The sequence below is a fragment of the Lygodium microphyllum genome, chromosome 17 (assembly GCF_053477565.2).
Source record: "Lygodium microphyllum isolate KBCC chromosome 17, Lygodium_microphyllum_v1.1.10, whole genome shotgun sequence".
Classification (NCBI taxonomy): domain Eukaryota; kingdom Viridiplantae; phylum Streptophyta; class Polypodiopsida; order Schizaeales; family Lygodiaceae; genus Lygodium; species Lygodium microphyllum.
Genome location: NC_141151.1, coordinates 116612133 through 116639034, shown reverse-complemented (window position 1 = coordinate 116639034; position 26902 = coordinate 116612133). Strand labels below are relative to the sequence as shown.

Here is a 26902-nt window from a genome sequence, read left to right as displayed (position 1 = left end):
CCTTAAGATCTCTATCTCTGCAAAAAGCTGATAATGCATCCAAGTGTCTATTTAGTCCCTCAGGTGAGTCAGATATAAGTACAATATCATCGGCATAAAGGAGTAATGGTATCAGCACTCCAGCTAGGTTGGCTCCGGCCCCACCTGTCCTATCCACATATTCTGAAATTTCATCTATATACAACCCAAATAGTGTCGGTGAAAGTGGACAGCCTTGTTTCACCCCAATGGTGCTATTGACTGTATCTAAGATGCCCTCAGGTGTTTGTACTCTGCTCGTCACTGTCTTATACAAGGCATAGATACTCCACTCTATCTCTACAAGCATATCAATGTTTTACATTCTTCTCATGAGTCTAGCACGTGGCAGTGTGTCAAAGGCCTTGCGAAAGTCCACAAAACAGTAATAGATCTTTTTCTTGAATGCCTTGCCTTCTTCGATGATTGCCCTCAATGTAAAGATATGGTCTAGAGTTGTATATCCCCTCGTGAAGCCAGCCTGGCCTTTTGATCTCAGGCCATGCATCTCAGCCCATTCACTTAATGCTTGTTCCACGATAGAGCCATATATCTTGGCCAGCATGTGTCCAATCATGATAGTTCGGTAGTTACTAGGGAGCGTAGAGTCTCCACTCTTAAAGAGCGGCACAATAATATGGTCTGACCAACAGGTTGGAAATCCCTCACAAACTGCCCTATTAAAGATGTGAGCTAGTATTGGTGCCAAAATATCACATGCATGTGCGAAGTGTTCAGCCACTAAACCATCATGATCTTGGGCTTTTCCATTTTTCAGTTTCGATATGGCATTCCTCACTTTTTTTTCTGTGAAAAATCTGCAATTTGCTGGTCTTGAGGTTGAGGGGAGTGGCATAGGCTCTTGGCCAGGAACATCATAGAGTGTGCAAGCATATCCATGCCAATCATCCGGTCTAGTAATTTGTAGGGGTGGCTAGTTCTCATGCATCTTTTTCCATGCTCTCATGCTGTCCTGCCCCAAGAACATGGAATACATTTCTGTTTCTAGTGTGCTCAGGTATTCCCACTTCTTTTTGCGTACCAACCATTTGAAGAGTGTTCGAGCATGCTTATGTGTACATATGCCAAGTGCCATCTCTCGCTGAAAACGTGTTCGTGTCTCTCTGCACTCATCGTCATACTAGCCATTCTGTGGGGCATTACCTCGTGGAGGTTTATCTGACGGTGTAGTTTGTGGGAAAGTGTATGCTGTTGAAGTGTCTATTATCTCGTCCAACTGTCCTGTAAACTCATCCAGAGAGGCCTATGTATCTAGCTCCCTCAATGCATCTTGCACAGTAGTGCTGTATATGTGTGAGGTCGCTTCCACAAAATCATAGCGTGGTAGTTTTGGTATGTGTGGCTGTGCTTCGTGTATATGCCCATATTGCATTGTGAAAGCTAGAATAGCATGGTCTGCTGCTAATCCAATTGGTCTGTCAGAGATTTCAAAGCTTTTTATGTCAGGTAGCAAGTTGGGTGATCCAATCAAATAGTCCACTGTGCTTGACCCTTTCTTATTATTCCAACATGTGAAACCATTAGATCTTGGCCACTGTGGCAGCCCGTTAAGGATGGCCAAACAATGTGCACTTCCCAATGCCAGTAGGTGTGTTCCATATTCTGTTATCTCTCTATCTTGGGCTGATCTAACTAATCCCACTTCATCTAATGCAATATCTCTGAACATCTCATCACTAGTGTCAAAGAAAGCAGATTGGTTGTTTCCTGTGCGTGCATTAAAGTCTCCTGCTAGTAGGACATCCCCAATTCTTATGTATCTCATTATGTCCTCAATAGTGGTGTATATGGGGATGCCCCTTTAGGAGAAAACTTAGAGTATGCAGGGGAAAAATAGCAAATTGGCAATATATATGTCTCGAGTTCTGCTTGTACGTAACCTGATCCACATGTATCTTGCCTCTACATCTCTATGTACCACTTGGACTGTATCTCGGAGCTCTTCCCTAAATAGAGTTGCCACACCTCCTGATCCCCTCGTCCCTCCAGGCCGCCTAGGCTGAGGGCGATATACACTTTCCCATCTATATCCATATACATTAGGTAGACGACTGTCTTTACATTGACGTGTCTCAATATACATAGCAATGTCTATCCCTTTGAAAGTATCCTCAAAATAACCTGCATTTGTCTTAAGGGAGCCATTGCAATTCCACAGTGTGAACTTCAGGGTCTTATAGGCCGCGCACCGTCATGCCGTTCTTTTCTCTGTGATGATGACTCTTCTATCTCTGTATACAGTCCATTTACCTGCTTTCCGTGCCTCTAGAACACGTGGCATATTTTCCCTCCTATGGGCTAATTGGGCTGGGGTGAGGTCTTCATCTAGGTAGATCTTTTGTCCTTTCAGAGCGATCCTCTTGGAGAGGAAGGCTCTCTTCTTTTCCAAGTCTCCAAACTTCAAGATGATGACTTTTGTTTTTGTGTCAGCTTTCCCGACTCGCCAAGCCCCAATGATGGGTACATCTGTAGACCCAATTTTGGTGGCAAGAGTTGTAGCATCTTCAATTGGGAAGCTTTTCTCATCTAGTCCAACCACTTTTACGTGGAGTGCGCGTGCCCGTCTTTTTGCCTCTTCTTCCAAGGTGGCATTCATAACTTCCAGTTTGTTGCCGTGCATTCCTTTGTTCTTTTTTGCCACATCTATCCATTCTGCATTTTCTTTGACGGTATTCTCAACATTCTCCATTTTCTTTTGTTTGCCTTCCACCACACTTGCATAGGTGTGCATATCCTTTTTTTAAACATCCATTTCTTTTTGTAGTTCCGGTGTGATTTGTGGTTCCTTTTGTGTGTCCAGTTTCTTTTTGCATTCCTCTAGTTCTTCTTGTAGATGAGAGATCATTGAGTCTTTCTCTGCCATGTGTGCATCCAATGTTTGTTGCATCTCCTTTTTTAGTTCTTCCATCATTTCAGCTCGAACCCGCTCTTGTATATCCTTTTCCGTTTCCTTCCTCATGGTACGCATTTCAGCACGGAGTATGGTCAACATCTCCTCATATAGTGTTTCATTAATTTTGCGGGATGTCTTTCCATATCTACTCGATCCTGGAGAGACATTCCAATCTAGGGTTTTACGCCCATAGGTTTTGTATCTCGTGTTCTTTGGCGGTGTATGAAACATTGTCTCCATGGTTGGTTTTGTGATTCCTTCATTGTCAGTTTCTTCCATCATGATTATAGTATGTGCTAGAGAGAGAGAGGTAAAAGTTTGTAGAAGGCCAAAATGACATATATGAGACCATGGGTTACAACTGTGCGTAGAATGATATAGTTGTCTACAAAAGCAACAATAAGTAAAATCTAAGACTTAGAAGCATAAAGCAAATCCTAATTGATACTATCATAGGTGATCAAGATATCAAGATGCCAGGGGGTCTATTATGAGGACATGTATTTTTGAAACCTCACTTAGCATGTGGATTAATTTGTAATAACATGATTAAGTAAATGTTGCACATGTGAGGTGCAACTGGGGTTAGAGTAAATTTACGAGCCCGGGACTCCAGAAAATCACGGGATGTCAAAGGCAAAAGTTGCTATAAGTTATGCCGCATAGGTACCTGGTAGTATCTAGTGCGAGTTGTTGGCCTAGGTTATTCATTTGGCCATAAGTGTTAGTTGGTGACACTAGAGAAGTGGTGTTTAATGGTACCTAATGCCAATCTGATGGTCAAAGATGGCGCAAAGACACTCGCGAATGAAAGTTGCCTAGCCAATTTAATTATTGGCCAGTCAAATTATTTTTCAGGGCATTGAAATAATTATTAGATTAATTTTCAATATTTAAAGACTGAAATTAATATTTAATTATGGCTAATGCTGGAAAAACCATTTGGAAAGGCTGTGACTTGTCAAAAATGCCCATCAAGGCTGAAAAACGTATTTAGAGTCAATATTGGCCCCAAAAATGGAAAAATACTGGTGACACTATGTGTTCTGTATGAATTTCTTGGAGAATGGTATGGACAAGCTTAATTTGTGCTCAATCTCTCAGAAAGTTTGGGGGAATCTTTCTCAAAGTACAGTTGAAGGTTTTACTCCTCCACCATCCAAATCTAACAACTGGATCTTTGATAAGAAGCCTTGGGGCAATGAAGGATATGAGCACCTGACCCTTTCCCATTTGCTCTATTGGTTGGTTGTGTTGCATCTCTGGTTGGTGAGGACCACTCTCATTTGAGACTCCTTTGGGCATCCAGGTCCGCACTGCTAGGGTTAGGAGCTGATTCTCTGGTAACTTGACCGATATGGAGACAGCAGGAATTGTTAGTCACTTTGTTAGGATGGTTGGAAATTTCAAAATGGGCTTTACATGCTGACGAAAAGGCCAACTAAACATCAGATTTTTTTCTAATACAATTACTCTGTGAAAAAGGGGGAGAGTGAAAATTTTAAATCTGGTTGGCAATAAATGCGCTTATTTTGGACTCTTCTTTGCACATCCACATCCATACTGGTAGGAATTAGGGGCTGATTTTGTAGCTTTACCAATATGGGGACAGCAGGGATTATAGATAAAGATAATCTTGTCACTTGGTTGAGGTGTTCAAATGTACTGAATCGTCTATGAAAACTTCATTTAGGGTCTCAATGAGTGTCAAAATGGGGTTACATGCTGGCCAGAAGTCCAATTCTAGATAAGATTTGTCTTTAGTACAAAATAAATTAATTTAAAAGAGGGAGGGATCCGAGGGAGTGAGATCTAACAAGCACTGGTTCTTGGATAGATTATTCGGCTGGAATTTTCACATTATGACTATTGGAACCAAGGCACCATTTCTGCTAAAGATTTTGGGCTATCAATGGTGGCAGCAGCAGACATGTTACATTTGAATCATTACCTTGATTGTGTAGATGCTCTTGGAAATGACTCTTCTTTCGAAGACTGCAGACTATCTTTTGAGGTCTCTGAACCTTGCACTCCTCTATATCTCTGTGCACTTTTTGGAGCCCTTCAAAACTGAGGAATCAAGCATGTGCTGTGATTGTAGAATGGATATAATTTGTGCTCTTAACTAAAATAGCGTTTTTAAAAAATTTCTGGCCTCATATGGTTTCACAGTTTTGATCTCCTGATTGGTTATTCACTAGGGCCTTGTAATGGATTTCCCCTCATATATATATCTTTGTTTTGGAATCCTGACAGGGCTAGTCTTGTGCTTTAGCATAGTTGTTCCGAAAAAAAGTTGTTGCCACATTATGCGAATATCATTGAGATTTAAGTGTCAATAAAGTTGCCATGCTTCTCTTTAATAATGTAACTCGTAATAGTATGTATCTCCAACAGAGATCATACAACCTACCATTTTTTTTGACGAAGAGGTTGAACTTCACTGCATGATTTGTGACATATCTGGACGATAAAGTCTACCAGATTGTGAGATTTCCTTCATGTTATTGGACTAGATTTATGATGAATGAGCACTGCGATGTACATTCGATAGATCTCTCCACACAGCCTGTGTGATGCAATGTGCTACTTTTATCCCAGTTCTGGAGTCACTCACTATTTATTCATCTCCTCGCAGGCTTCTTTTCTTACTAATTTGCAAGTTGCAATCTTTAGGCAAGTGTTTCCACTTACTGCCTATTTGAGCCTCTTCTTAAATTCTTTTTCTTAGAAGGCCTATCTGGCCTTGCAACCTTTTTCAACATTAGTTTTCATCCCTTCTGGTGGGAGTGCTAAGCTGTTCGGAAGATTTCCTTGTTTTGTGCTCCTCATTTTTGTGTATTTACTGGTCTGAGTTCGTTATCCTGAAACTAAACCATCCATCTACAAGACAGGTGGTTGGATCCAGGTCAATGTGTCACTTCCTCTCCAAGTGTGCCACAACTTAAATCCTTTGTCCAGAGCATCCTGTGAACTTTGTGGGGTCCAAGTCCTCTCATTGGAGGCATCCATCCTCCTCTACCAGAAAAGTGAATGCCTTGTCTTTGCGAGTCATAGTGACTACTAGAAGGATGTCCCCTCTAGAAAAGAGACCAATCCGGGTCTAAGAAGTGTGTATATCTGTTACATAAATAAGGTAAATTACGGGAAACAGGCACGAGGGATGACCGTCCGGGGGCCTTGGGCACCCGAACGGGGTTTAGGGGAGCCTAGAATTAAAGAGAGTCCAAGAATAGTAGGACTCACCGAGAATTGACGGGCTGGCAATCGGATCACGATGGGAGTTGCTAGCAAATAACTAGGCAAGGCTGGGAGGTGAAACGTATCTCGTGCCTCTGTTGAATCGATCTGTGTGGTATTCCTTTGGCCTCATCACATCAGTTATCGGACTGAATCACCCATCACGAATCCAACACTCGTATCAGAGCAGGCGTTGGATCCTCTTTCTTCAGAGTCGTCGGGTCATCCTTTCTTCAGAGCCTCCGGGTTATTTTGTCTTCAGGGCCGCCGGGCCTCTCTTCCATTTACACGTGAAGTTTTTTTTTTCCCCGACGCCCACATGACACGTCAAATGAAATTTGACGTGTCATCCGACGTGAAGACGCTGTCCCACACGTTTAACGCCCGTATCCTGGACAGCCTTTACTTCGTGAGGTGCAACCACATAAAAAACGGTACTACCGTTTGGTGTCTCAGTGACCAGCCCGTCTGCACGTTACTCTCTATTGTCTGGTGTCTCTGTCACCAGCTCCGATTGCACTTGTATGACAAGTACAGGTTGCGCACATAACAAATTCAGGAAAGGCATATTGATGGTTCATGTGACCATTAAGAAGGGGACTAAATACTAGCCGTTTCTGCCAATAAGCTTCATTTCCAGCATGACCGGCTCAACTCGGGAAAGATAAATTATCCCTCACTCTTCGGGGTTATTTTTAAAACCAGCAACAGTTGCCCTGTCACTATAACCAGGGAAGTACTTTACTTTGTATGCAAATTTCTTATATTTGCTTTCCAATTCCAGTGTATTAATGGAAGAAAAAGGGAAAGAGGGAGTAATGGAAGGTTCTAGTTCTGGGGACCACCCTATGGTAGATCCCCATGAAACGGAGATACAAGAAGAACAGTGGGAAGAATTTTTTGCCACACGAGAGCAATTTGATGATCTAACTGCTCGTGTGTAGGCACAGGGGGTTCAAATGGAATTTTTAACTCAAACACTCACCGAAATAAAATCTCAATTAACGTTATTACTAGAAAGGGATAAAAATAAGATAGAAACCTCGGATATCCCATCTTCATTGAAAGATTTGGATGTGACTATGCGAGATCCTAAGGAACCCCACCACAAGTTGAGGGATAATCCAGTTTTAAAATATATGAAACCCCCTTAGTTTCATGGGGAGGAAAAAGATCAAAATAAAGACACTATCTTTAATTTTCTCCAAAAATGGGAAGATTTACACAAACTTAAAAATACTCCACCACATCTCCAAGCACTGGAGGCCAGTTTAACTTTGGGGCCAAAGGCGTATAATGTTAGAGATTACAGCCTGATCAGGGGCAGCAGGGCAAGTATGGTGGCAGCAGTGCAGTCGGACTGCCATGTGGCAGTCCGACCAGTGCAGTCAGTCGGCCGACAGGCTATTTTCTGGCACCCTGTTTTGTCCAGATTTTGGCCATAAATAGCCGACATCCCCAGTAGTCTCCCACACTTCTCTGCTCGCAGATCACAGACCGGTGACACGTGCAGATTCCGTCTCTGTTCGCAGATTTCAGACAGGAGACAGTGCAGATTGCAGCGGACTTCAAGGTGAACAGCAGGCTGCATCGTCGAGGTGGAGACACGCAGTCCAGCGCACTGCGCCCGTGTATATATCTGCATATCTTTGTATTCAGCACACTTTATACAGCAGATCTTCATCTTCCACTGTCTCTTTCTCTCTCTTCTCTCTCTGCGTTTTCTCTCTCTCAGTCCTACGCTTCCGCACCGCTGCACTTTGACATGGTATTAGAGCAGTGTTAGAGGGCTGACTGAGCACAGAATCAACTTGAGGAGGAGTTTCTATCGCGACACAAATTTGCGTTTTTTGCGTTTGAGGGCAGACAGGAGGGCTGCGCCTTGAAACAAGGCTGAAGCGAGTGTGGGCGCACAGGAAAGGAGTCCAGGTGGTGGATTTGCTGCTGTTTACTGCTGTTTGACGCGGAGGAAGTTTGAGTTTTTAGCCTACAAGTGCAGGTTTTGCTTTTTCATCGCCTTCGGCGGGTGAAGAAGGTTCAGGACGCGGAAGAGCATTAGCAGGCTGAGTTTTCACAGTCAGAGGGGGCTGCTTTTGCGTTTGTGAAGGCATTACAGGTGAAGATGTCTACAGAGATTGACTTGGAGTTCCAATTGATTATGGACCGGAAGGTGTCCTACCGGCTCTTCCTGCAGATCAGAAGCTCGACGGCGACAACTACCGCATTTGGCGCGTCATGATGTTGGCCATCCTTGAGTCTTATGATTTGGCGGAGCTGGTACAGGAGGAGATCGACCGGCCCTTGGTAAGAGATGAGTCCAAACTCTCTTCCGATGCTCGTGCAGAGTTGGCCAAGGCTCAGTCTCATTGGGACAAACTGAATGCCAGGATTCGTTCTTTTCTCTTTCTATCATGTACTACAGCTGTGATCGCTCACATTGAGCACTTGACGGTGGCTTGGGAGATATGGCTGGAGCTTGATCAGATGTACAATCGGATGACCCTTATGAAGCGGGTTTCTTTGGAGGTACAGATGCGGACCTTGTCCGTAAACAAGTCTTCTTCGCTACGGGAGCACATTAACAAGCTAAGGCAGCTTCAGATGCAGATTCAGAATGCGGGAAAGACGATTTTCTCCGAAGACATGGCAATCACACTTTTGTCCCAGTTGCCGCCACGATTCGGTACATTTTACTCTGCCCTTATTGCTTCGGGGCGAGAGTCTGCTCTTCGGTGGAAAGAGTTGGTTTCTATGGTCTTGGACCAAGAGGAACAGTTAAAGGGACAGAATGCTTCCAAGTCAGAGGCGCTGACAGGTCAAGGCTCTCAGAAGAAGGGAAAGGACCAAAAGAAGAAGAAGGGGGATAACAAGTCCAAGAAGGACAATGACAAAGACTCCACATGCCATATTTGTGGAAATACTGGCCATTGGAAGAAGGATTGCCCTGACAAAGACAAGAAGGAAACCAACAAGAAGGACACCAAGGATTCTGGAGCGGTGGCTGCACCCTCATCAGCTGCATTTCTTCATCTAGCTATCATTAAGGATGCTTCACCGAATGCTTCTGATGCTGCGATGACGGCTCCCCAGGCTCGAGAGTGGATCGTTGATAGTGGTGCCTCACGGCACGTGACTCCTTCATCAGATGGTGTTGCCCAGTTGCGACCTTCGCGTGGGCAGATTCTCATTTGAGACAGCTCTTCAGTATCTATTGCAGGTCGTGGTAAGATGCAGCTTATTCCAGATGGACGAGGTGGTACCCATACCTCCGAGGTTTTGCATGTACCAGGCTTAGGGTACCATCTCCTTTCATTTCATAAGATTTGCTCCCTTGGCTTTTTGGTGGAGTTTGACAGTACTACGGTGCGAGTCCTTGATCGTGGATCGAGGAAGGTTCTATCATCCGGATATGAGGAGAACGGCATTTATAAACTGAAGTCTTCCACCGCCCTCTCTAATCTTCTTATTACCTCTCAGTCACAGTCAAAGTTATGGCATGCTCGGTTTGGTCACCTGAACTATGATTATCTTCGGAGGGCGTCACGTGGACAGCTTGTTCGAGGGTTGCCGGATATAGTGGTGAGCCAGCAGCCATGTGTCTCCTGCATTCGAGGGAAGCAGCATAGGGATGCCATTCCCCACACAGCTTCGCGGCGGTCTACTTCACCGATGGAACTTGTATCTACGGATCTATGTGGCCCTATGAGGAATGAGTCCTTGCGTGGGAGCTCGTACTTCATGCCGATTGTGGATGACTACAGCAAGATGACATGGGCCTATTTTTTTGCATTAAAGTTAGAAGCTTTCTCACACTTCAAGGATTGGCTTCTCTTTGAGGAGAACCGATCGGGCCGGAAATTGAAGACCTTGCGATCCGACAAGGGTGGTGAATTTCTTTCTAATGAGTTTGCTTGGTTTTGTGCAGATAAAGGAATTCACCAGGAGTTTGCCAATACCAACACTCCTCAAGAAAATGGCATTCTTGAACGGAAGAACCGCAGTGTGATCGAGATGGCGCGCACCATGATGGAGCACCGACAGACCCCTCAGGTTCTGTGGGCCGAGGCTGTGGCTACTACAGTCCACATCCTTAATCGATCCCCTACTTCGGCCGTGGAAGGGATGACCCCGTTTGAGGCTTATTTTGGGACGAAGCCAAATGTTTCTTACTTTTGGGTCTTTGGGTGTGATGCCTATGTTCAGATTTCCAAGGCTCACCGTGAAAAATTTGAAGCAACTTCCTGAAGACAGGTATTTGTTGGCTACAGCTCCCAATCCCAAGGCTATCGATTGTACGATCCTGTCAAGCGGGATGTGTACACTAGCCGCGATGTGTGGTTTGTGGAGGTTCCGGCTATCTCAACGGGTTAGGAGCATCCCGTTCTTGGAGATCCAGGGGAGAGTTGGGCTCCTACAGTTCCATTGGAGCCCGTGCCTTTTGATTATGATTCTATCTCTGACACAGAGTCTACTGTTCCACCGGTCCCCCCTGAGGAGTTACCACCGGTGGATATCCCAGAGTCTTCTGCTTATGGAGAGAGACGAGGGGAGGTTCGGCCTCCTCCTCACTGGGCCCGTAACACACTCTGTGATTCAGGGATTGAGGGGGTTCCTGAGGAGTGGGGACCGCAGGATGGTCCGCGGCGGTCACGGCGGCACCAGGCACATTCTACGGAGCTTGTTTGCTCTAACTATTGTTTGATGACCCGTGTTATGCAGGATCGAGAGCCCACCTCCGTAAAGGAGGCTTTACAGTCCGCACCATGGAAGAAAGCTATGGAAGCCGAGTTGGAGGCTATTGAGAGGAATGGTACTTGGTCACTCGTGCCCCGCCCCCCGAATAAGAAGGTGATTGGCGTCAAGTGGGTCTTCAAGACCAAATACCTTAGCGATGGTTCTTTGGATAACCACAAGGCTCGCCTTGTTGCTAAAGGTTTTGCACAGCGCCCAGGGATTGACTGTCATGACACTTTTGCCCCCACAGCTCGTATGAAAACCATTAGAGCTGTTCTTGCCTTGGCTGGCCATAGGAGATGGCCTGTTTACCAGTTGGATGTGAAGTTGGCGTTCCTCAATGGTGATTTGAAGGAGGAGATCTATGTTGAGCAGCCTCCTGGTTTTGGATCTTCAGATGGGAAAGTCTACAGGTTGAAGAAGGCCTTGTATGGCCTCAAGCAGGCTCCGCGTGCATGGAATGAGAAGATTGATTTGTTCCTCCAGTCTCAGTTGGGATATCAGCGTTCCAAGGCCGATCCGCAGCTTTATGTTCACACTTCCGAGGATGGTTGTGTGCTTTTTGTCTTATATGTTGATGATTTGATTGTCACAGGTGATGATGCACAGCAGATCCAAGAGACGAAGTCAGCTTTACATCGGACGTTCGAGATGACGGACTTGGGTCTACTCCATTTCTTTTTGGGCCATGAGATTTATCAGTCTCAGAGGGGGATCTTCATCTCTCAACAGAGATATGTACAGGAGCTCTTGGTGTCTTTTGAGATGGAGGATTGTCGGGCCCTTTCTACTCCTATGGATTCGAACTGGAAGGCTACTTCCCATTCAGCTTCTCCTTTGGCGGATGCTTTCCGCTATCGTCTGTTGATTGGGTCCTTGATTTGGCTTCTCAACACTAGGGTTGATCTATGTTTTGCTGTTGGGCTCTTGGCAGGGTTCATGAGTGAACCTAAGACGGTGCATTGGCTGGCTGCTCAGAGGATACTTCGGTATTTGAGGGGGACGTCTGATTTAGGGATTCATTACCCCGTAGGGACAGATGGTTCAGATCTTGTACTTGCAGGTTGGAGCGACTCGGATTGGGCCGGTGATGTGGACCACAAGCGGTCTACTACAGGTTATTGTTTTACCTTGGGTGCAGGTGTTATTTCATGGAGTAGCAAGAAGCAACCCACGGTAGCCCTTTCGTCTACTGAGGCGGAGTATCGGGCCGCGTCTTCCACCACATGTGAGGCTGTGTGGCTTCGGAGATTATTGGAGGAGCTTGGGTGCCCCCAGACTCGTCCTACTTTGCTGCAATGTGACAATGAGAGTTGCATTGCCTTGGCACGGAACCCTGTTTTTCATGCTCGGACGAAGCACATAGAGATCCAGTACCACTTCATCAGAGAGAAGCTTCTGGATGAGACCATCACTGTGGAGTACTGCAAGACAGAGGACAATCTTGCGGATTTGTTTACGAAGGCACTTCGCCAGGTTCTACTTCGAAGACATTCCAGATCCCTCAAGCTTTTGCCCTGCCCAGGCTCTGAGAGGGGGTGTTAGAGATCACAGCCTGATCAGGGGCAGCAGGGCAGGTACGGTGGCAGTAGTGCAGTCGGACAGGTGTGCAGTTGGACTGCACAGTCGGACTGCCACGTGGCAGTCCGACTAGTGCAGTTAGTCGGCTGCATTTAATGCAGCCGACAGGCTATTTTCTGGCGCCCTATTTTGTCCAGATTTTGGCCATAAATAGCCAACATCCCCAGCAGTCTCCCACACTTCTCTACTCGCAGATTACAGACCGGTGACATACGCAGATTCCGTCTCTATTCGCAGATTTCAAACAGGAGACAGTGCAGACTGCAGCGGACTTCGAGATGAACAGCAGGTTGCATCGTCGAGGTGGAGACACGCAGTCCAGCGCATTGCGCCCGTGTATATATCTGCATATCTTTGTATTCAGCACACTTTATACAGCAGATCTTCATCTTCCACTGTCTCTTTCTCTCTCTTCTCTCTCTGCGTTCTCTCTCTCTCAGTCCTACGCTTCCGCACCGCTGCACTCTGACATATAAATGGTGGCGAACTTTAAAGGAGGCAAATAAAATACCTGAAACTTGGGCTCAATGTGAATCCGTCTTTTTGAAAGAATTCCTTCCTGAAAATGAAATAGAAAGAAATTGGGAAGATTGGGATTATGTCAGACAAAAGGGAAGACCCTTGCTGACATATCTGGAGGAATATCGTGAGATAATCCTCAAATTGGAAGGAATAGATGAGTTTCAAAAGACAAGAGGATTCATTAGGAGACTAGATAAGGCTTGTAAAAAGGAAGTAAAAAGAAGTTCACCTAAGACGCTTGAAGAGGCAATTAAATTTGCATTAATCAATGAAGATAGTACGCGTCCAGGTACACTCATTAGTCTCATTGATATGGATCCCAAGACTAAGGAATTGGAAACCTCAAAATTTGTAGGCAAGTTTAAAAGGAAAATGCCATTTTTAAAGGGCAAGAAACAACCTTTTGAAAAGAAACAATATGTAAGGCCAAAGTTAAGTCCAGATGACTTTGATAAGGCCAAAAAAGAAAATTTGTGTTTCAATTGCCTATCCCCTAACCATGCTGCCTGGAATTGCTCTCAAAGGAAAAAGGGGGAAGATAAAGGAAAGGATAAGGACAAGGGTAAGGGAACAGAAAAACAAATCCATGTAGTGAAGACTCTAGAATTAAAGGGGCATGAAAAGTATAAATCTTTAGAGGTTTTGCACAAGGATGTATAACACAGGTGTTGTATGTCAACTTCTATGTGGCAGCCTACCTTTGGGCCACATGATTTAGTTAAAGTGCATGGATTGATAGCTGGAAAGAGGGTTAGAGTCATGATTGATGACTCTGCTACCCACAATTTCATAAATTATGCACTTGTCAAAAAATTGAAACTTCCCCAACAAAAAAGTGGGCATCAATATGTTGTTCGCATGATGCAAGGTCAAGAGAATAAAATATGGGATACAATGGTATCCAATTTGGGAATTGAGATCCAAGGATATAAAGATAAAATTGATTTCCAAATTATGAATATGGAAAGAGCCGATATTGCTTTAGGGAGGGAGTGGCTATGGGGATTGGAACCATCCTTAAAATGTAGTTATCATCATAATACACTGGAATTTGAAAGGGATGGTAAGACTTTTGTGATTCAGGGTGAACATGAAGTATTTGATAATCCTTTGTTGTGTTCCACTGAGGTTCAGAAGTTGATAAGGAAGGAAGCTTGTGAGGTATATATATTATGGTCTCTTCCTGTACAAAACACTTTTACTTTCTATAATATAAAGCAACAATTGTCTTATGTTTGTGAGTTGAATGTAAATAATGAATGAAGTGGTTTATTAGATGAATTTAAAGATGTGTTTCCTTCTGATTTACCAAGTGGCCTTCCACTAGATAGGGGTGATATAAATCACCCAATTGACACAAATAAGGATACACACCCTATTTCTAAGCCACCTTATAAGTTAAGTGAAACACATTACCAAGAAGTTGAAAGACAAATTAAGGATTACCTTGCTAAAGGGTTTATACAACCTAGTAATTCACCTTGGGCTTCGCCAATTTTATTAGTAAAGAAAAAAGATGGTTTTATGAGACTTTGTGTTGATTATAGAGCACTTAATAAAATAACAGTGAAGAATAAATTTCCTATGCCCAGAATGGAAGATCTTTTTGATCAATTACAAGGGGAAAAATTCTTCACAAAGATAGATTTAAGATCAGGCTATCACCAAGTAAGAATTAAGGCACAAGATGTTCATAAGACAACATTTCGTACTAGATACAGGCATTATGATTTTTTGGTGATGCCTTTTGGCCTCACTAATGCACTAGCTACCTTTATGAAGCTGATGAATAGTGTGTTACGGCCCTATCTAGGACATTTTGTAGTAGTCTTCTTGGATGATATCTTGATCTTTAGTAAATTAAGAGAAGAACATTTGGAACACTTACAGTTGGTATTCCAACTGTTAAGAACACATTTCCTTTATGCGAAGAAAACTAAACGTGAATTCTTCGCACAAGAGGTCAAATATTTGGGGCATATTATCTCGAAAGAGGGAATCAAGATGGATTCAGAAAAAGTAAGGGCAATTATTGAATGGCCATCTCCAAGGAATCTAGAAGAGCTGCAGATCTTCCTAGGTTTATTTGGATTTTATCGTAGATTCATTCGAGATTATGCCAAAATAGCTGTTCCAATGACAGACCAACTTAAAGGGAAAGGAAAGAGCTTTAATTGGGGAACAGACCAAAATGAAAGTTTTCAAAAACTTAAGGTAGCTATTGCTACAGCTCCAGTACTATTAATTGTGGATCCCAATAAACCATTTGTGGTTGAAGCCGATGCCAGTGATAAGGCGATAGGCGCGGTCTTATTACAAGAAGGTTGACCAGTTGCTTTTGAAAGCAAGAAATTAGACCGTGCAAAACAGAATTATTCTGTTTATGAGAGGGAGTTGTATGCAATAGTACATGCAATGAAGAAATGGAGACACTATTTGTACGGTGCTAAACTTTTGATCTTGTTGGACAATGAAAGCTTTAAGTGGCTTAATGACCAACCGGATCTACAAGGGTGTAAAGCCAGATGGGCCGAACTCCTCCAAGAGTTCGACTATGAAGAAATGGAGGCACTATTTGTACGGTGCCAAACTTTTGATCTTGTCGGATCATGAAAGCATTAAGTGGCTTAATGACCAACCGGATCTACAAGGGTGTAAAGCCAGATGGGCCGAACTCCTCCATGAAAGCATTAAGTGGCTTAATGACCAACCAAATCTACAAGGGTGTAAAGGCAGATGGGCCGAACTCCTCCAAGAGTTCGACTATGAGATAAGGTATAGAAAAGGAAAGTATAATATAGTGGCTGATGCACTTAGTAGAATGCCCATCATAAATGAATTGAGTTTTACTCAGTTCACTTCCGATCTGCTTGAATCTTTAAAAGAGAAATGCCAGGTTGATCCAGCATATTCCAACATATGGGAAATAATAGAAAATGGGGATCCAAATGGAAGAGCCTTCACTGAGGAAGGAATATCTGAGGGTGTTCAGCAAGGAAATGGAGCATCAGGGGTTGCTCAAACCGGATTCAAGTGGAAGAATTTTACCATTGATAATGGTTATTTACTCTACAAGGGTAGGGTATGTGTCACGAAAGATAAAGAAATAAGGTGCCAGATACTCTTTGAGTGTCATGATACCCCTAGCGCGGGACATCCAGGAGTTAATAAGACTTGTAGTCTTATTAAAAGGCAGTTCTATTGGCCTGGAATGAATAAGGACGTCCTTGACCATGTGGTCAAATGTAATAAATGCCAGGTTAATAAAGCTGAAAGATTGAAAATGGGAGGACTTCTCCATCCATTAGAGATTCCTTCGGGAAAATGGGAGAGTATCTCCATGGATTTTATTGTTGCATTACCCAGAACACGGAGGGGGCACGACTGTGTGTGGGTGATTGTGGATAGGTTAATCAAAATGGCTAGGTTCATTCCAACTTCAACTGATGTTAAAACACCAGCATTGGCTAGATTGTTCGTAGAGAACATATACCGATTTTATGGCCTTTCGGCAAATATAGTTTCTAATCGGGATAGAAAATTCGATAGTCAATTTTGACGTGCGGTATTTAGGAAGTTGGATACTAAACTTAGCATGAGTACGGCGGACCACTTGCAAACAGATGGGCAAACTGAAAGAGTTAACCAAATCCTTGAAGATATGCTCAGGGCATATGTAAGTAAAAGGCAAACTAATTGGGAAGAGTATCTATCGATAGCAGAGTTTGCATATAATAGTGCCAAGCACACTTCCACTGGATATAGTCCATTTATGTTAATGTATGGGTTTCAGCCCAGAGCTCCTCATGCAGTAGGACTGCATAAGGAAAAGATTCAGGCAACCAAGGATTTTTTGGAGGATACGAATAGTATGTTAAAATTTGCTCAAGAAAATATTAAGAAAGCTCAAAATCGAGCTAGAGCTTATGCAGATCCTCACCGAAGAGACATCTCCTTTGAAGAAGGAGAATTGGTCTATCTTAAAGTGCCTGAACAAACTAAAACCATGAAAACGGGACAATGTCCAAAACTTTCACCCAGGTATTGTGGTCCTTTCACAATACTTAAAAAAGTGGGAGAACAGGCTTACAAGCTCCAACTATCTTCTGGTAGTAAAATACATCCAGTTTTTCATGTAAGTAAGTTAAAGAAGAAGCTGGGTGATTTGGATAATCTAATCCTAAATGATAACATTGAGGAGTTATTAGATGACCGATCTAATCCACATGAACCAGAAAGAATATTAAATGTTCGTAACAGACGAACAAGGAATACTATTTATCAAGAATGTTTGGTCAAATGGAAAGATTGTTCAGAAGAAAGCTCAACATGGGAGCGAGTAAGTATCTTAAGGAAAAGGTTTCCCAATTTACAGTTAGACCTTCCAAGTATCGTTTTGGAGGACGAAACCGATTCTTAAGGGGAAGGAAATGTTACATAAATAAGGTAAATTACAAGAAACAGGCATGAGGGATGACCGTCCGGGGGCCTTGGGCACTCGAACGGGGTTTAGGGGAGCCTAGAATTAAAGAGAGTCCAAGAATAGGACTCACCAAGAATTGACGGCTGGCAATCGGATCACGATGGGAGTTGCCAGCAAATAACTAGGCAAGGCTGGGAGGTGAAACGTATCTCGTGCCTCTGTTGAATCAAACTGTGTGGTATTCCTTTGGCCTCATCACATCGGTTATCGGACTGAATTGCCCATCACGAATCCAACAATATCCATCTTCCATTGAGGAGATACTCCCTCTGTTCTTTGTCATAGCCTCAATCATAGGCCTGTCTCCCCTGAGATCCTGTAGTCTTCTTGAAACAAGGCCTTGTTTTGTGCAAAACGGCTTCAGTTAATGGAAGGAGGGATGCGAACAAGAGAGGGAGGGAGTGAAAGATGTACATACAAAATGGTGGGATATAGTTATGGAAGTCCAATATTACAAATCATGGTAAAGATTGTGTTTGGAGAGTCCTTAGTGGAAGATTCCCTGCTAGTGACATCATGTGGTGATGCAAGTTTGCTAGTGAAAATTGCTTCTTTTGTACTACACTTCTAGAGATTACATCTTATCATTGCCTTCTACTGAGTACAATATCTATAATGATCCTCACAAGTATCCCATACAATCTCAAGGAAGTTTTAATTTCAGTATGACATGCACATTTTTTTGTACTAGGATAGAGCTCATCATTAGTCTATATGGAACGATCCTGTTGAGAATGCAAGGGTAGATCAGGGTTTAGGAGATCAGTTTATGGTTCATGAGAACCTTAGTATCAAAGCATGGTTCATGAGAGCCTCAGTTTATGGTTCATGAGAACCTTAGTCTCAAAGCATTGCATGCCAAGCCAATTGTGCAAGAAGTGATGTAATTAATGAAAATTTTTAGTCAAAACAGGGCTCTATTAGCTAACAAGAAAGAGGTGGAGAGATATAGGGGTGCATCCTCCATTTCAGGGAGTTGGAAAGGTGATTGTGGGTTACCCTTTGGGATTACTGACAGATGTATCTATTGCATATTTGAAGGCACCCTCATCGATAGAATAAACATACAAGTGTGTGCATATTGCAGTTTGTCATGGCTTCTTTCTGACATGGCACCCTTTGCCAATGTTCATGGTAGCATTAGCATTTTGAACATGGAATCAGAGCCTATGGCATTCTCTCTATCTCTGTAACTATTCTCTCTATCTAAACATCTTTAGAGGCCACTGTAGATACTGTAACTGACCGTTGAGATCCCAAAGGGAAATAGAAACCTAAATTTGAAACACACTTGTTGAAGATAGTGACTCAGCAAGCAAAGCTACCTAATAGATGGGAGCTAGGATGCTCTTGCTTTGGCACATTGACATCAGTTGGGACCCAACCTTGGCACCGCTTGCCAGATTTCTTTACTTTGATGGAGAATATGCCTCTGTACTAAGTACAAATGCGTGCAGCCACTATTGCTTTTGGTTCAGATGCTCTCAGGCACCTGCAAATAACATAAAAAGCAAGCCAGTCTACAAACCCTGAATACACACCAGTGTAAAACCAACAAATTTGAGCCCAAAATGAAGGGCAAAATCCTCTGATCCCTGTCCAATATTGACCACTTGGCTCTGCCTTGCAATCCTCTCACAATCCAGGGCTTGTCTTGCAACAGAGTTGTCCAAAATCACTCTCTTCCCAAGAAACTTGTCTACAAAGCTTCTAAGTGAAGAGAGTGGTGAGCCCATAAAGAGAAACCAGTGTGGGACCGATGCAATCAGTCAAAAAACATAGAAGAAGATACAGCAAACATGTGCTGCTTTTTGTGATTAATTACTGCCCTACAGCTCTCAAATGCATCCCCAAGCAGTCTCCCTGCTGTTCAGCCCTGACTTACATGTTATACATGCATTGTCCATTGCTAAATCCTCTTCTTTGCTGTTGCAAAACCTGCAAGTCTTCCGTAAATGGACTCACGATGGCCCAAGAGGAAGAGAGAGAGGAGAATTAGCAAGAAAGTCATTCCAAAATGAAGTACCAGAACCAATACGCCACGTTTTGCCCTATTTATAGGTTTGGGACTGCCTCAAACTTTCAAATGGGCTGTCCACATCGGAAATATTAAGTGGCTCCCCATACTTTTGGCCAAGCTTAAATGGCATCCCAAACTTATGAGAGTGCACAATAGAGGAAAAAGCAACGGACACAAGACACAAACATGAACACAATGAACAGCGAGTCAGAATAGAAATCTTTGATAGAACCATGAACGGGCAATAGAATCCATCAAGGAAAGCATGAAAACAAAAGGACAATACTGCCAGGGTAACCAGCATTCAGCTAACCAGCAGCATGGTCCCCAGCTCCTCTTTCCAAGGAAGCAAGTGTGACACAAGATGGAGGATTAGGTGTGTCTATGAATAGGCAAGAGTGGAGGCAGCAAAGTGATCAGGTTATGCAGTCTCGAAGGAGGCCAGGAATCAACCAGGCCAAGTTGAAATGCAGCTGCCGATTCGCCTATGTGCGGTTGCTAGGAAGCCACATACCACAATAGGAAGTTTGCAATATACCCATAGCAACATAATACATCAAACAATGACAATAGATAGAACCATGGATATCCAAGCTGTCGGTGATCAAGCCAATATTAAGGTTATTTTGAAAAAGACACTGATGTTGATGTCTATCATACTCGTACCTAGATCATAGAAAGTAGAAATAGCCAAATCTGTTTCCTTTCATGGACAGCCTTGTAGAAGCACATCATGACATGGATTTCCCACCTTTTGCCATTTTTCCGAAAAAAGGGGGCCCCCATGTGAGAACCAACTAGGAGCAAAGCTCGCTCACTTGCTTGTGTATCTCCCATTGTGGACTTGAAGGCACATCAACTTCAGGTTTTCAAAATCGCAAGATAAATCGAGGTGTGCTGAAAGCCATGCTTAGGGAACCGTAGCACTAAAATATATGAGTGACACTTGGAGGACCCACTAGCACCATCCGCTCTCATTCCCTCTCTGGCTCAAGAATCGATGGGTGACAGCATCACTAGGCTAGAAAATGGCTTTTGTGGTCATAGCAGCCTTGGTTGCTCGATCAGAGTGAGAGTCTAAGTTGAACAAAGATGAAGAATCCAAGTCACACTTGCCCTTCTCTTTCTTCTTCTGCAAAGTTGCTAGCTTCTTGCAACTCTTTTTGGAGACGCCCCTTCTTGCTGTAGAAGTATAACTTCCCCTTCTTCTTCTTGATGTCCCTCTCTCCAACTATAAGTGTTGTCAGATATCCATTTGCAAGTCAAGAAGCCAATCACCCTTCATGTTCCAGCAACATGGAGGTTATATGTCGAAAAGAGCCTTGGAGCTTATCCTCTGTGTTAGTGCATTGGGGTGCCATTAGAGACAAAATCGAATATAGAAGAAATGAGGAATGTAGAGAGAGATACCTGGGGAAACTTAGTTGTCAAAGAGCTTGAAGATGAGTTCAACAGTTAAAGAAGTCACAATTAAATCACACACACAAAACACAAATTATGAACGAGACTAGGATCAATAGTGAACAGAGTTGAGTGTCAACAATGAATCAAACATTGAAGACCCTCCCTCAAGCACAACATGCAGATGTTAAGAGAGTATGAGTGTAAAATGCAGGTTGACAAAGATTAGGAACAGTAGCTGCTACCATATTCAGCCAAAACATCAATCAAATCAGCAAGATGTCAACATAGGAAACCAAAGAGTTATTCTAGACAGACCAATAAGCAAGGTTAGGAGAAGAGGAACAAGTGGAGAAGAGGAACAAGTGCCAAAGGCTATTTTCAGCCTCTAGACAGGCTGCCCAAAGTGTGGATAGGCCACAATGATGGAGACAAAGCAAGGAGATGAGGTGGTGATGCAGTTGTTAGCCTGTAGACAGACTGCCTAGGGTGGAAACAGGTCACAGAAGGAAGAACAGTCCAAAGAGGGCTGACCGTTACAAACGGCCAGCCTCCAAACTTGAAACGCAAATGAGAAGAGCTCCAAAACAGTGATGTAGTTGGTGTAAACCTGCAGTTAGTCCAAACACATCTAGCAAGCTAGATGTTTGATACCATGTGAGAGTGCATAACTGAAGAAAAAGCAATGAACACAAGGCATGACCATGAACACAATGAACAATAAATGAGAAGAACAAAGAACTCAAAGAATACCATCTGATTGATTTAAAAAGTGGATACCATCTGATACTCATAAGGCCACAAGATCTACCAAAGACAGCCTTTAGGACATCTTTTGGGCTTTTTGAGTTTCTTGTTATGCCATCTGGATTTGTTGGGTATTTCACTTATGCCTCACTTACGCTTACGCTCATATAGGAGTGTCGGTGATTAGTAGGACATTGGGGCACTTTTTACTCTTGGTACAAGAGGTTTTTTCCTCCAGACTTATGGTCTTATTTTGTATATGCTTATGTCACACACTTACGGACACTTATCGTGTTCGGATGTGAACACCCCCTACAACCCTAAGGTTTAAGGGTTGTACCTTGTACTTTTAGTTTACACTCTTTTAGTCTATTGCATTCTGTGTTGAGCTTCGATCCTATCTCCATCTTGCATTTGGTATCAGAGCATTGGCTCTGTTTAGCTTAGCTCCGCTCAACCTCTAGGAGCTTCTTGCTCTAGTCCAACTCTGCCTTGGCTTTGTTCAGTCTCAGAGTAGCTCCTGTCCTTACCTTGCCAGCCAGTGCTAGGTCATCCACCATCATGTTCGGGTGTGAACACCCCCTACAACCCTAAGGTTTAAGGGTTGTACCTTGTACTTTTGGTTTACACTCTTTCAGTCTACTGCATTCTGTGCTGACCTTCGATCCTATCTCCATCTCACATTTGGTATCAGAGCATTGGCTCTGTTTAGCTTAGCTCAGGTTCTGCTCAGCTCCGCTTAGCCTCCGGGAGCTTCTTGCTCTAGTCCAACTCTGCCTTGGCTCTGTTCAGCCTCAGCGGCAGCTCCTGTCCTTACCTTGCCAACTAGTGCCAGGTTGTCCACGAGAGCACCGCTAGATTCACGACCTACAGCCTGCCTGTGTCTATAGCCCGTCAGCTTTTGCCCTAACCCTGCTCGCTAGCGCCAGTGCTGCCCACCCTTGCAGCTCGTCTGTACTCCCGCTACCCCTTAGCAGCATCTCCTGCCTATACTAGAGCCGCCCCCTGCGCTGCCCATCGTTTGGGAACGCCTCCGCGTGCGCCTAAGAGAAGCGCTTGCCTTCCCTACGTCGCCTTTGGTCCATCCACCTCTAACGACACCTGCAGCCGCCAAGCACGCCTGTTCCTACTCTGTGTACTGCTACGCCGCCCCTGACCAGTGACCATGTTTCCCACCTCTGACATCGCCTACGACGTCCTGTCCACCTATACCCGCCAGCTTGCCAATGCCACGCTAGACGCCTGCGTCTAAGGAAGGTCTCGTCGGGTCTCTGACACGCATCCGGCCACCATTCTGACCCTGTGCCTGCGGTTGAATCTACGCCTGGGCCATGAACTTGTCTGGCACTTTCAAAGGTTTTTTTAAAATCAATTTTACATTTTTTACTCCAGAATTCATTTCTGGACAAAGGGGCTTCAGCTTGGGTAGACACATAAATGTGAATACGTGTCCCAGACACGGTTGATGCAAATTTCTGAGCAAAATTATCAGAAATTTTGGGGCTTGTGTGTTTTTTGAGGACATTGGTAAATGTACTGTAGTTTCTGTCATTGATAGATTGTTTTGGACAAATTTGTGGCAATAAATTTTGGGGATCTTGCTGATACAGTGTTACTAAACACTGAATGCACCTTAGACTGCGTGCATTACAGACAGTTTTGATAGAGTGCACCTAAGTGTATTCATTGCAGTAAGTTATTTGCTGTAATTTCTAGAAATTTTTGAGATTTCTAGTTTGGTCCAGCTTGGACATTGCTCTTTTTCTTCTTTTGGTAATTGATTATCATGGCAAATCAGGGAGGAGATGTCTTTATCTATGTATCCAGGGAGGAAAGACTGGATGGAAACAACTACTCACTTTGGTTCTTCATGATGAAGAATGTGCTTGTGGTGAAAAATCTTTGGGATTATGTTAGCGGAAAAGAAATTTGGCCAAGAGTTGTGGCTCCAGCTACTCCTCCTCCAGGAGGATGTGGACAACGGGCACCTCAGCCTGCTCCACGTTAGCCACTTCCCCAAAGATCAGCAACTCAAAAAGCATGGGATATAAGGGATGCACAGGCTTTGTCGCTGATTGCATTGGCAGTTCAGCGATCCATCATCCCCCACATTCGTTCAGTAACTTCTTTACAAGAAGCTTGGCTAACTTTGGAGCAAATTTTTGCAGGTAAGAAAGCGCTAGAGACATTGAAGATGGATGAGGTCACTTGAACAAAATTCAGGACTTGCGTGAGCAACTTATGAATGCTGATAAGTAGTATTTAGATGTACAGATGATATCTACTACATTGAACTCATTATCTCCTTTATACTGGGATTTTCATACGGCCTTAAACCTCACCATGAGGATTGCTGCACAACCGATCACTTTTCTTCAGTTAGTCAGTTTGCTTCTAGAGGAGGAGCAAACAAGAAGAAATAGTGGTGCGGATGCCATAGCCTCTGAGCAGGCTTTTATGGCTATATAGAATGGTAAAGGCAGCCAAGTAAAGAATGCTCCGCAAAGCTCTAGGACTTCTGGCACTTCATATAGGAAAGTAAAGAACAAGGGGGCACATAAGCCAAAAAGGGCAAATGCCATTATTGCAAGAAGCCAGGCCACTACATCATTGAGTGCAGAAAGCGCATTGCCAAGGAGGAGGAGTTAGGAATGTCTGTTTCTTGATGCTCCTTCCACTGCTACTGAGTTCACGTCCTTTATTGTAGACAGAGACTATTTCTTTTACACCTACAGTCATGACATTTCTTGGGCTGATCGAGCATTTAGCTCTACTGAGGATGCATGCACTTGGTTTTTTGACAGTGGTGCTTCTAGGCATATTGTATCTCAGAGAGATTTATTTGCTTCTGTTGGTGCAGCTCTAGTTGGCAAGTCTGTATAGTGTGCCAACAATGCATCATACCCTGTTAGAGGTATTAGGAAGATTATGCTCACAGCCATTGATGGCTCTATTCTCCGCCTACAGGATGCTTTGTTTGTGCCAACCATAAAGAAGAATCTGCTCTCTATTTCTTCTTTGGCACGTCACATTTGATGATGACAAATGCATGGTTAGAGATAAAGAACACATGAATTTGGTCTTGACTGGCACTTTATGTCATGGGTTATATGAGTTGGATGCTCTTTCAGTTGATGAGTCAGCATACTTGGCATCCACTCTTACTCCTGCTATGATACAGACAGAGTTATGGCATGCTAGGATGGGGCATGTAAACTTTGGTAGCTTGATGCTCTTACAGCGTACAGAGATGCTAGATGGCTTACCTCTTCTAGAGAGACATCCTGAGCACTTGTGTGAAGGATGTATTTTGGGGAAAATGCATCGATTTTCATTTCGCCGTGATGTTGCTTTCAGAGCAACAGTCAGGTTGCAGTTAATGTATTTAGATGTTTGTGGGCCTATGCAGACAAAGTCATTGGGAGGATGTTACTATTTTGTGACTTTTATTGATGACTTTACACGATTTTGTTGAGTCTATTCTTTGGTAAAAAAGTCAGAAGTGTATGATGCATTCTTGGCTTTCGTTGCACTTGTTGAGAACCAATCTGATTGTAAAATTAAGACTCTCCATTCGGACCGAGGGGGGGAATACATGTCCTCTATGTTGAATTCTTTTTTGAAGCAGAAGGGCATTGTCCATCAGTACACTATTGATTATACTCCACAACAGAATGAGGTTGCAGAGAGGAAGAATCGGTCACACATGGAGATGACCAGATGTATGCTGAAAGCAAAGAGCTTGCCACACAGTTTTTGGATGGAAGCCGTCATGTGTGCTTGCCATGTTTTGAACTGATACCCCACCAAAGTGTTAAAGAAAATTACACCTTTTGAGGCTTGGAATAGCTAGAAACCTTTTGTTGGACACTTTCGTACCTTTGGGTGTCTTGCATATACACACATTCCATAGGTACTCAGGAAAAAGTTGAATAACAAGGTTGTTAAATGCGTTTTTGTGGGATATAGTAGTGAAAGCAAAGGCTATAGACTATGTGATCTTGTCTCTAAAAAGGTGTTCATCAGTAGGGTTGTACTATTTGATGAAAAATCAAAATGGTCCCTTGCTGGTTTAGACACATATAAGGCTGCCCGTGATGTATTTGAAGGGCTGCTGCCCATTACATTTGGTGATTTAGCTGGAGTTTCAGCAACTGAACTCAATGTTCAGCCAGTTACTCCATTGGAAAATGCAGAAAATCGGCCATTGGCTGATCTGAATATTTAGCAAAGTGCTGAAATTGAAATTCAGCACGAGCTTATGCACAGTTAAGAGGCAAGACAAATGCCTAGATGGTATTTACAGACTATGAAAGATAGTCATCTGGATGCACCCATGGCTTGTCGTACTAGAAGGCAAGTTGGTATGCATGATACTTCACGTACCATGGAGTTTGTTATGGCAGCAAGTACACTTGATGATGAGGAGCCTAAATGTTTTGAGGAGGCACAACAATGTGTGCATTGGATTGCAACAATGCAATCTAAATTGGATTCTATCACTAAGAATCAAAGATGGGATTTAGTGTCTTTGCCCTTTGGGAAGAAAGCCATTGGAACAAAATGGGTCTACAAGCTGAAAAGAAATGCAAATGGATCCATTGACAAATACAAGGCAAGGCTTGTAGCTAAAGGCTATGCACAAAAGAAAGGCATTGACTATGAGGAGACATTTGCTCCTACTTTCTGTATGATGACCATCAGGTCTATGGTTGCTTTGGTGGCTCATTATGGATGGACTGTGCATCAGTTGGATATTAAAACTGCATTTTTACATGGGGAACTTCATGAGGAAGTATATGTACAGCAGTCCATTGGTTTTGCACTTGAGGGATCGGAACACTTAGTCTGCAAGCTGAAAAAGGCTTTATATGGTTTGAAATAAGCTCCTAGAGCTTCGTATGCAAAGACAAATGCTTTCTTGCTTAGCCAAGGGTTCATAAACAGCTCATGTGAGTCTACCCTTTACATATGTAAAGAGGGGGGATCCATGCTGATCATTTGTCTATATGTTGATGATCTCTTGCTTACAGGGACACATGCTGATCAGATTTCAGCATTCAAACAAAATTTGCAGCAAACTTTTGACATGTCAGACTTGGGGCCTTTGCATTATTACTTGGGCATTCAATTTATACATGATGCTAGAGGTATTAGTTTATCACAGTCAAGATACATTGGTAAACTTCTTGAGAAGTTTGGCTTACAGGATTGCAAGCCAGCCTGTACACCAATGGAACCT

The 26902-nt window shown here is 43.4% G+C and overlaps 1 protein-coding gene across 5 annotated transcripts in view; it reads left to right on the top strand.

Annotated features, from left to right (window-relative positions):
* Window positions 1–26902, top strand: part of LOC148022279 (calcium uptake protein, mitochondrial-like) — a 187068-nt gene that overhangs the window by 59967 nt on the left and 100199 nt on the right. For 4 of the 5 annotated variants that reach the window (XM_087697903.1, XM_087697900.1, XM_087697899.1 and 1 more), the window contains one exon: window positions 4770–4946. The exons of the other annotated variant lie outside the window; for it this stretch is intronic. In XM_087697903.1, the coding sequence (XP_087554029.1) occupies window positions 4770–4946 (177 nt within the window). The remainder of the gene's footprint in view (window positions 1–4769; window positions 4947–26902) is intronic. 5 annotated transcript variants of the gene reach the window in all.